The 10233-nt window shown below is 61.4% G+C and overlaps 1 protein-coding gene across 1 annotated transcript; it reads left to right on the top strand.

Annotated features, from left to right (window-relative positions):
- The first annotated feature begins 211 nt into the window (after positions 1-211).
- Positions 212-5158, top strand: UBALD1 (UBA like domain containing 1). The gene is made up of 3 exons (XM_043914214.1): positions 212-462; positions 3771-3833; positions 4105-5158. The coding sequence occupies exons 1-3, from the start codon at positions 343-345 to the stop codon at positions 4456-4458; spliced, it is 537 nt and encodes a 178-aa protein (XP_043770149.1). The 5' UTR covers positions 212-342; the 3' UTR covers positions 4459-5158.
- The last annotated feature ends 5075 nt before the right edge of the window (positions 5159-10233 follow it).

Raw genomic sequence — 10233 nt, 5'->3', positions numbered from 1 at the left:
ACGTCTGTAGACCCGCTTCCTGGCCACCCCCGCCACCCAAATCGATGCAGTCACGGCCTGGGCACGCGCCCGTCCAGCTTCTGCACACTAAGTAGGCGCCTAACACTCAGGACACACCCTCGGGCCCGGCCCGGCCCGCACGCCCAGCCGAGCGCGGCGGAAACGGCGCGGGACTACATCTCCCAGCATGCCGCCCGCGGCCCGGAGCGAGGCGAGGCTGGGTGAGTCAGAGCCGCACAGTAAATATTTGTATTAGCCGGAGCCGGCTCGCTAATGGTGGACGCGTGAGGCGGAGGAGAGCGCCGTGGCGGGAGGCTGGAGCGGGCAGGCGGCGGCGGCGCCATGTCCGTGAACATGGACGAGCTCAAGCACCAGGTTATGATCAACCAGTTCGTGCTGACGGCCGGCTGCGCGGCCGACCAGGCGAAGCAGTTGCTGCAGGCGGCCCACTGGCAGTTCGAGGTGCGCGGCAGGGGCGCGGGGTGTCCGTCCCGCGTGGCGGCGCGTGCTGTGGGGGTTGTGCGGGCGGGTGTGGACACGTGCCGCGGCGCGTTCCGCCGGGGCCGGGCCCGCGCTCTCGGCCCCGGTGTCCCGGCGGCCGCGCGCCCCGGCGGCCGGGCCCCGGCGCGCACACGCGGCGTGCGGGTCAGGCCCAGCGGCGCGGCCGCGATTACGCGGCCCCCGGAAACGCCGCCCGCGCGTGGTGGGCGGGAGGGGCGGCCTGCCCTCGCCGGGCCCGGAGTCCCTGCCCCCCACCCCCCAGATTACCCGGGCGATCGGGTTCCGGGGACCCCCTTTTTTGTTCGGTAACGGCCTGGGCGGGGCGGCGCTGAGGCCCCTACGGACAGTCGGCCCGGCAGCCGGAAGGAGGACGCCCGTGGCCTGGGCCGAACTGGGCCCGCGCCGCCCCCGCCTTGGAAGCCCCGTGCCCGCGGGTGAAGCCGTCCGGTGTGTGTGGGTCTGAGGGTCTGCGTGCCCGGTGGGCAGCTCGGCGGCGCGTGTCCACGTACTTGTGCATTTGTATTTACGTACGCGCCACGCTACGTGTGGGCATGTTGGCGTCTGTGTGTGTAAACACGCAGTCCACCCCGCGGCGCGGGTGCGGGCTGTGTGCGCTCGGTGTACACATAGGTCACCGTTTTGCAGACGGTGTCCAGGTGGTGTGGCAGAGCCCCACACGACAACTAAGGGTGTGATCTGTGTACCCCGCTCCGGAGGCGTATCCAGGTGCCCTCCTGTGCTGGCTGCCGAATCTGCCTGCACAGCCCATGGCTTGGTGTACACGGTTCAGTAGCTTTCGGCCAGCTGGGCGGGAGGTGGGGCTGCCCCAGCCTGGCCCCCACCTCCTCAGGCCTCCCTGACCCATAGAGCACTAGTGCCCAGGGCTCTTGCTGCCAAAAGGCCACCTGGCCTTCCCAACTCAGCTGCCCCAGAAATAACCCGGGATGGCATCTAGGGACGAGGCCAGAGCCCCTTGAGCTCCACCCCTCACAGGTGTAAGGTCACAGTCACAGTCTGCAGAGTCCGTGCCCAGCCTGGGCTGGGAAGCCTGGTTTCTAGATGGGAAGCCAGCTCAGGGAAGGTACTCGCGGCCAGAGGAGGGATAGGGAGCCTGGGGGCTGTGGAGTTCAGCTTCCTGGGGGGTGGGACGTAGATCGTAAATCCTACCCCAAGGTTGAGATCATCTGGGGAGGCAGTGACCTGTCCACTCAAAGGAATCCTTGTTCACTTTCCCACCAGAGGTCTCGGGGACCTGAGAGCTAATCCTGGGGTGGTCCTCATATCACAAGATGGGACACTGCTCGCTCTCTCTGGGCAGGTCCTACCCTGCGGCCTCAGTTTCCTTCGCTGTACCTGGGGGCCATGAGCTGACCTCTGAGGAGTGCATGGGCAGCCCCCCTTCCCATCCCAGCAGCCCCACCCTGCAGGAAGCTTCCTAATCTAGAGCTGGATGTGGCAAAACTTGCAAAACCACATTCATGGTAGTTTGCTGGAGTCCCACATCTGCATACATGTCCCGTCCCCCCCCCCCCCCCCCCCCCCCCCGCCGCCGGGCTTGGGCTGGGCGGGCAGGTGTCCGCTGGGAAGCGGCCCTGACCACAGACCCTGGCACAGGCCAGCAGTCACTCAGAGTTGGTGTCTCCTGGTCACTGGAATTGAAAATGTGTCTTTGAAGATTAACATGCCTGGAGAAACTCTAATCTCAGGATGGGCAGGAACAGCTTGCAGGCTCGCGGGGCTTTGATGGCCCCCACGGTACAAGTCCTGGGCTCCCCGAATCTCAGCTTCACCATGTGTACAATGGGGACGTGGTTAGTAGGGAGGTTCACTTAGGGTAAAAATGGGGTGTGAACATCCAACTCTTAGGTCTTTCTGGGAGTGAGTGGGGTTCCTTGCCTCCACCCCCCACTCTGTGCCCTCCACCCCCTGGCTGGCAGCCACTTGGGCTGAGGGCTGGCCCAGAAGGATGCCTGTTTTTGGGTCATATTCTCTGTGATTCAGGTGTTAATGGGGACAGAAGGCTGCTGGGGGAGGGGGACCTGTGTGCTTTAAGTTTGGGGGTGCTCTAGGAAGGCAGGAAAAGGGCAGCCGCCTCTCCCTGGAATGCTCACACACTGCAGCTGCCTGTGGAGCTGCCGCTGGGGGAGGAATGGGTTGGTGTCCCTTGGGGCTCCTAGCCGGGGAGGTGTCACAAGGAGGTGCTTAGAGACTGAGGCATTCTCCCACCCCCACCCCCACCCCCAGCTCTCACACCCCTGTTTGGGGACTTTGGGGTAGGGCGTCTCCAGCAGGAAATTCCCAGAATAATTCATTTGCATTTACTCTAGTAATAAAACCCCTAGGGTAAGCCTGGGAGCCAGGCTGGGTTTCTGGGTGTGTTGGGAGTGGGGGAGGGGGCTTGACGGCGCTGGGCCACGGTGGGCGGGGAGCCCGAGGCATGGGGTGAGGCGGTGGGGGGCACGGAGGGCTGAGTTGCCCGCAGACCCTTCACATACTTGACGGGCTCCCTCATCCTGCACTTTCGCAAGAGCAGCTGGTTCCCTTATTTTCCTGGACGCCTGTCCTGCAAGGGGCCGAACCAGGACACACCAGTACCAGAGGCCACCACCCTGAGGGCCCCTCCCCCCAGCCCCCCAGGGCCACTGGAGGAGCTGGTTTGACCCGGAGCCGCCGCCACCTTTCCCACCCACTTCTCACAGTCCTGGGTGCGAACCCCACTGCAGCCTTCCTCTTGCTCCACCACTTTGCAGGAGGGTGACGACTGGATAGGAGTGTGAAAGCCACAACACACTACTTAATCCCAGCCAGGTCCACTGCTGCCAGGGAGGGAGGCTGCCAGCCTCCTAGTCCCATGTCCCTTTGGTGCAGAAAGAGAAACTGAGTCAGGGCAGCGTCCCTTGGCTAGTCCAGGAGAGGAGCGGTGGGTTACAGGCTCTCAGCATTGGGGTGCCTTTGCCATCCTCTGGCTCATAGACAAGGAAACTGAAACTCAGGAAGGAGTAGGGACTTGCCACTGCCCATGGAGTTGGTGACCATAGGGCCAGAATCTCCTGGAGGCCTTTCCCCGTGAGGCCCTCAGGTCGCTCATGGTGACGAAACCAGGTAGGTTGGAAGCACCTGGCAGCCAGCTTGCAGGCATTGTCCTGAGGGTCCTTCCTGCCCAGCTGCCCGAGGCTCCACAGCACCTCTCTGGGGGTGGCGAGAGTCGAGGAAGGCCAGGCTAGGGCCACTGGGGTCCTGAGGGTAAGCGCAGTCCTCTGTTCCTACAGACGGCCCTCAGCGCCTTTTTCCAAGAGACCAACATCCCCTACAGCCACCATCACCACCAGATGGTAAGTGTTCCCTGCAGCCCCAGGGGCATCCGTGTGGGACTCTTTACCAGGTTGGGGGGAGTGGGGAGCGGGCGGCAGCCGCCCAGACGTGAGGAAGGAGCCACTGGGAGGGACTCCTGGGAGCCGGGCAGCAGGTGGCGTGGGCCAGCCCACGTGGGCACCGCTCCGCTGCCCTGTGAGCTCCGGGCTGGTGGGCCGCCGGGGGGTGGGGTGCACTGGGGAAGGGGCCCTTCTGCACGGGCACTCACCCCCCTCCCTCTTCCCCCCACAGATGTGCACTCCCGCCAACACCCCCGCCACGCCCCCCAACTTCCCCGACGCCCTCACCATGTTCTCCCGCCTCAAGGCCTCCGAGAGCTTCCACAGCGGAGGCAGCGGCAGCCCGATGGCCGCCACGGCCACGTCGCCGCCGCCGCACTTCCCGCTCACCGCCACCGGCAGCTTCGCGGCGCCCGGCTGGCCGGCCGCGGCCTCACCCCCAGGGGGCGCACAGCACCACCAGCCGCCGCAGCCGCCCCTGTGGACTCCGGCCCCCCCTTCCCCGGCGTCAGACTGGCCGCCACTGGCCCCCCAACAGGCCGCCTCGGAACCCAGGGCCCACCCCGCCATGGAGGCCGAGAGATAAGGGAGGCCCCTCCCCCCTCCCGGAGGCCAGGACCCCGTGGGGCGGGGGAGAGGACGTCTCTGCGGGCCCCCTTCACCTTTCTCTGTCTGCACCCCTTTTCCCCGGAGCCCTGGAAGGGAGAGACCGGACCCTCAAGCCAGCCCACAGGCTGCCTGCACGCGTGCCCAGCGGCGCAGGCCTGCGGCGCCCCGCTTCCGTGGATTCGGTTCCGAGTCACCTGGGTGCTGGTGGACAGAAGCTCGGAGAACAAGCAGCCTTCCCCAGAGGACTCGCCCGCCCTGCCTCGGCCGGCTCCTGCCTTGGAGCTCCCCGGGGCCGGCGGGCCTAGATCTCCACCCTCGGGAACGCAGAGCCTTCTCCGCATGTGTGCGTGTAGCTGTGTCTGTGTATTTATACGTATGTCGCTCTTCAAAAAGCAACCTAGTTTATGGGGCAGCTGGACTTTGCATGTTAGAGTGAGCCCCCCCTCGCCCGCCGCCCCTCCCCCCAGGGCCCTGCGCCTCTCCCCTGCTCCCTGGACAGCCAGCCTTGCTCTTCCCTGCAGAGAAAAGGATTGTGGGAAACTCCAGGACTCTTCCCACCCATCCCCCAGCGCCTGCCTGCTGGGGCTGCCTGCATGCCTCCCCAGAGCCCGGGGGTACCCCATCCCCAGTTCCTTTCCCTCTTTTAACAAAGGAGAAGAAAGAGTTCCAAACCACCACCAGGCTCTGTGGTCATGCCTCGTATTCTGAGCTTTGCTGCCAGCTGGCTCCACGTGGAGGGGGAGGGTGCCAGCCGAGCCCAGAGCAGAGGCCACCCCCCCAGTCCTGCCTGGCTCCACACCACTCCTGTCTGTCGCTGTCTTTTCAACCACAACGTGCTCCGGAATCTTCCTGCCCACCCCAGGCTTTTCCCATGAAGTTAGTTCCTGCCCTGTATTCCCAGAACCCCTGCCTCTGTCTGCTCACCCTTCCCCCTGTCCGACTGGACAGGTCCCGACCTCCAGGGCTAACAGCTGCCTTCCGGTCTGCCTGGGTTTCACACAAGGACTTTTCTCGCTGTCTTTAGGGCCCCAGTGGTCAGTTGCAGGCTGGACCCTCAGCCCCACCTCAGGCAGTCACGGTGGGTGGGGCAGGGCCCTTCCCTGGGGGAGGTGCAGGCCACAGCCCCCGTGGTAAGATAGCAGGCATGGATGCAGAGCCCGTGGGCCAGCAACAGGGACCGGATGAGGCTGGGCAGAGTCCAAGCTGCAGCTCAAACCTTTGGTTGCCAAGGAGACAAACCACTCAGGGGCAACAGACAGTGGATCCCCAGCTGCTCCCACGCCAGGCTGGGCAGGCACCTACTCCTCTTAAGGGAGAAGCCGGGCACGACTGCCCTGGACAGCCTGTACCAGGGAAGGGCGAGCGTCCCTGGGGCAGCTTTGGGAGAAGGCAGCCTAGATCTTGCACCCCTTGGTGAGGAGCTGGAAGTTGGGGGAGCAAGGGGGTGTGGGCCCCTGCAGATGGTCACCAGTGGCCTGACTCCCTAGTCAGGAGGCCTACCCGACTCGGCCCACTGGATGGTGCCTGGGGTGGAGAGTTCTGTTCTGGAAGATCTGCCTGGCAGGCGCCTCAGAACCTGCCAACGGCAGCCCCGCTCCCGCTCCCGCTCCCTGGGGTCACCACGCAGCCCATTGCTGCCCTGTCGGGGTCTGGACAGCCTCTATGGACCACTGGAGGCCCCCACTGGTCACAGGACTGACTGCAGCACCCCCACGGCAGCTGTTGCTCGTGTCCTCACCGTGAAGCCCACCCTTCTAACGGCCTCCAGGGGGCGGGGGGCGCAGCTCTGCCCGGGGTGCCTCTGGGGAGAGGGAGGAGGCTGTCCTGAGCCCCTGAGCCTTCACTGCAGCTCCTTCATCCCTGTGGAGGGAAGACAGTGCTCAGGAAGCTGCCACACCGCCTTCCCAGTGCAGGAAAAACATAGAGGCAAGGAAGTGCTTCTGGGGGTGAGTGTGAGCTCCCCAGTGGGCAGGCGACTGAGGCGGCCATACCCACTGGAGCCAAGTGAGAGGGTGCACAGTCCAGAATGTCCACTCAGGCTCCCCCCCCAGGCAGGCCTCAGAGTGGCCTGTGGGAACCACACCCTCACTCAAAAGTGTGGTCACCAGACCAGCCACGTCCCATGAGAGCTTGTCAGAGATGCGGGACCTCCTCTCTAATCCCAGCCCAGACCTGAATCAGAATCTGCTTCGAAGAGGATCCTCACGTGCCCCATGGACATTCAAGGGTAAGAATGTCCCAACCTGACCAAGCCCACTTCTGTCTCCAGAGGCCACTGGGGGCCGGGCCTGGAGGCCCCAGGAGGAGGTCCTGGAAGGACTTAAGTTTCCTGTAGATGCAGCTTTTCCAGCGTGGGCATTCTGGACACTGGGGCATCCTGTGCAGCACCCCTGACCCCTTTCCACCAGTTGGAACCAGTAGCAGCACCCAGTTAGGACAACCAGAAGTGTGTGCAGGCAGAGTCGCCCCAGCGGAGAGCCGCAGGGCCTCTGCGCAGCCCCCTGGGGTCCCACAACATTGGTCTCTGGGGTGGGGTCCTGACAATGCAGTTTTAAACATTCCCTAGGGCATTAGTGATCAACTTGTGAATGTACTAAAAGCCGCTCAGTCATACACTTCATCATTTTTTTAATCATACACTTTAAAAGGGTAAATTACAGCACGTCACTTAGTCCTAGCTGTTCTTGAGCAGCTTCCAGGTGACTGATGGAAAATAACTGATGGGACACAAGCCCCTCGTGGCAACTGGGAGCCCACTAGACTTGTGACCCTCCAGCCTGTAGAGCACAAGTGTCCCCTGGATGCTTGGGGCAAGGAATCTGATTTCTAACAAGGGCCCGGGACACGATGGGAACCAGAGCAGGAGGGAGCGGAGGTCGGGGCTGGAGCTTTCAGGCAGTGCCCGGGCCCTGCTAGGTGTGCTGGAAGCCCCACGCACACCCTCCCTCCTCTGCAGCTGAGCATCTCCCAGACAGGCAAAGGGCTGCAAAAGGGGGTGGGAAACGCGAGGGGAGGCAGAGGTGGGCCCATGTAGATGTCAAGCACCGTGGATGGAACTCAAGGGCAACACAGAACCTGAAACTTCAACTTCCCCAAGCCTGGAGGCTCAGAAGCAAGACCGGAGGAGTCAGTAACCACCTCCTACCACACGTTCAAGTGTAAACTGGCTAAAATGCAAAGATGAGGTACAAACGGAACAGAGTCACATTTACAGCCATTCTTAGCTGTCCCTTTCAGCACTTCCTGGAAGCCGCCTCAACAACACATGGAGAAGACCAGCCTCTGGGCTTCATCACCACCCACCTGACCACCAGACTTGAGCTCCATCACTTTGTTTCCAAAAATTCCATTCTGAAAACACCATTTGCATCCCAGAGGTTCCTGGGAAGAATGTGACTGGAGCTCTCCTTTCTGAAGAGGGGACACGACTGCAGATGGGCATGGAGGCCTGGCCTCCCCATGTGACTTGATGTGGGTGGGCCCTGTTGTTCAATGATTGTGCACGCGTGCAAAGTCACTTCAGTCGTGTCCGACTCTGCAACCCTATGGACTCTAGCCCACCAGGCTCCTCTGTCCATGGGACTCTCCAGGCAAGAATACTGGAGTGGGTCGTCACGCCTTCCTCCAGGGGATCTTCCGACTCAGGGATCGAACCCTCGTCGTTCATGTCTCCTGCATTGGTAGGCGGGTTCTTTATCAATAGCACTTCCTGGGAAGCTCGTTAAATGATCGGGCACGGCCATCTTAGGGGTTTGCAGACTTGGAGGCCCCTGGTGTGTGCCATTGGGCTTGGTTTGTCTGCCAGCACTCTAAGATCAGTTTACATGAAAAGCTCCACTTCCGGCTTACCTTGGACGTTTGTTACATCTGGCCCAAATTCCCTTAAGGCCACAGCTGGTTGAAGTTGACCCATCACGGCGGGGACGCCTCCCAGCCTGGCCCTGGCTGGCCAGCCACCCCTCTGGCCACCATGGCGGCTGCATCCGCCTTGCACCTCAAGTCCGCTGGCGTCTCTGAAGGAGGTTTGCTCTTCCCCAGGAGCATCCGTGAAAGTAGATGTCCTGCACTGTGGGGGCAGCGGGGAACGGAGGGGTGAATGGAGGCTCTGAAATGCTTTCTGCGGGCAGGCAGGGCGCCTCCTTCAGAGCTGTGAAGAGAAGGGCTTGTTCTGAGACTCCCCTGGATGGAGGCAGACACTCAGGGCCCCTGAGAACACACTGTGGCCAAAGGAGAAAACCACGCGGCTCCGAAGACTGCCCCCCAGCCCGGCGGCTGGCGGGGCCGCTGTGGCCCTGGAGGTCTCTGAGGGTCTTTTCATAGCCGGACTCCTCTGAGGACAGATGAGGGCTTTGACTCCAGTTCCTCCTGGTGTCTGTGTTGGGGAGGCCGCCCGGGTTGGCCAAAAGGAGATCTTTTGAGGCAAGGGCTATTTCCAGTTCCTGCATTTGGAAAGGTCTCCGGTTGCTTAGCCACAGTTGATGTTTGGGAAATATAAGTATTTCAAGTAAGTCTTAGAAGAACGCAGCTCTTTTAGGGGTGTAAGGGTGCTGGGTCCTGCTGGGGAGGGTGAGGGAGGGCCCAATCCTTGGATGGCCGAGGCCTGTCGGCAACCCAGCATGAGGCACCAGGAGCCTGCTGGCAGAGTTCTGCTTGGCTTTCTGGCCATTTCTCATCTCCTGGGAAATATGAGGTGCAGATGTTTGGTGGGGGGCTCATTTTCTATGGATCTAGGGAAAGTTGAGAGCAAGAGGAAGGGGAGAGAGAAGGGAAGCCCTTCTCTGGAGGTTGTGTGTGTTTGGAGGGTCTCTGTCTAGAGCTCTCGAATCCATGGAAAGTCAGGGCTCAAGCCAGCCAAGAGAGTGGTGCCAGGGAGACCCATGTGCCCCTAAGACATCCCTGCACAGAAGGCCTTCCCTCCAGTGCCCCCTGGCGGCCTGCTTTGGGGTCCTGAAAGCGAAAATCCCTCAGTCGTGTCTGACTCTTTGCGACCGCATGGACTATACAGTCTATGGAATTCTCCAGGCCAGAATACTGGAGTGAGTAGCCTTTCCCTTCTCCAGGGGATCTTCTCAACCCAGGGATTGAATCCAGGTCTCCCACGTTGCAGGCGGAGTCTTTACCAGCTGAGCCACAAGGGTGGTCCTGGTGGTGCCTTTTCCAAGGCAGACCATCTTGTTCAGGACACACGTTTGCTGTCGTCAGTTGTGCATACCTTAGGGTTAATGAGTCTGTGGTCTTTGAAAGGAAGAAAACGTTCAGTGACCCTTTCATTTGCATTTGGTGGGTTGTGGGGCTGGGTTTGGGGTGCAGAGCAGTCACCATGCAACACCCCGACATAGGACCCTCTGCTTGGCCAGAGCCATCTCATCTGTGCCCCTCATGCCAGGCCAGCCCACATACCTCCCTCTCCACAGGGCTGATTCATCTCAGTCTTTTTTTTTTTTGCCGCGCCTCAAGGCTTTGGGGATCTTAGTTCCCTGAGCAGGGATTGAACCTGGAACCTTTGGCAGTGAAAGCCTGGAGTCCTAACCACTGGACCTCCAGGGAGGCAAGTTTTAATGTGCTTTTTTAATAGCAACAACACCAACAAAATAGCCATTATGGGGAATTTGCATTCCTGAAACATTGAAACCTAGCAAATGTTTTTGTAAACAATTTGTTTGTTTGTTTTTTTTGCTGCGCCACACAGCTTGTGGAATCTTAAGTTCCCTAAGGAGGGACTGAATCAGGGCTTTTGGCAGTGAAAGCCTGG

The sequence above is a fragment of the Cervus elaphus genome, chromosome 10, assembly GCF_910594005.1.
Source record: "Cervus elaphus chromosome 10, mCerEla1.1, whole genome shotgun sequence".
Classification (NCBI taxonomy): Eukaryota; Metazoa; Chordata; class Mammalia; order Artiodactyla; family Cervidae; genus Cervus; species Cervus elaphus.
This window is presented reverse-complemented; position numbering and strand designations above follow the sequence as displayed.

What these genes read in the sequence shown, in the direction of transcription:
- UBALD1 (XM_043914214.1), top strand. Translation starts at nt 343, where the DNA reads ATGTCCGTGAACATGGACGAGCTCAAGCACCAGGTTATGATCAACCAG. An exon ending in CGGCCCACTGGCAGTTCGAG is followed by an intron (nt 463 to 3,770) that starts GTGCGCGGCAGG and finishes CTGTTCCTACAG; the next exon opens with ACGGCCCTCAGCGCCTTTTT. An exon ending in GCCACCATCACCACCAGATG is followed by an intron (nt 3,834 to 4,104) that starts GTAAGTGTTCCC and finishes TTCCCCCCACAG; the next exon opens with ATGTGCACTCCCGCCAACAC.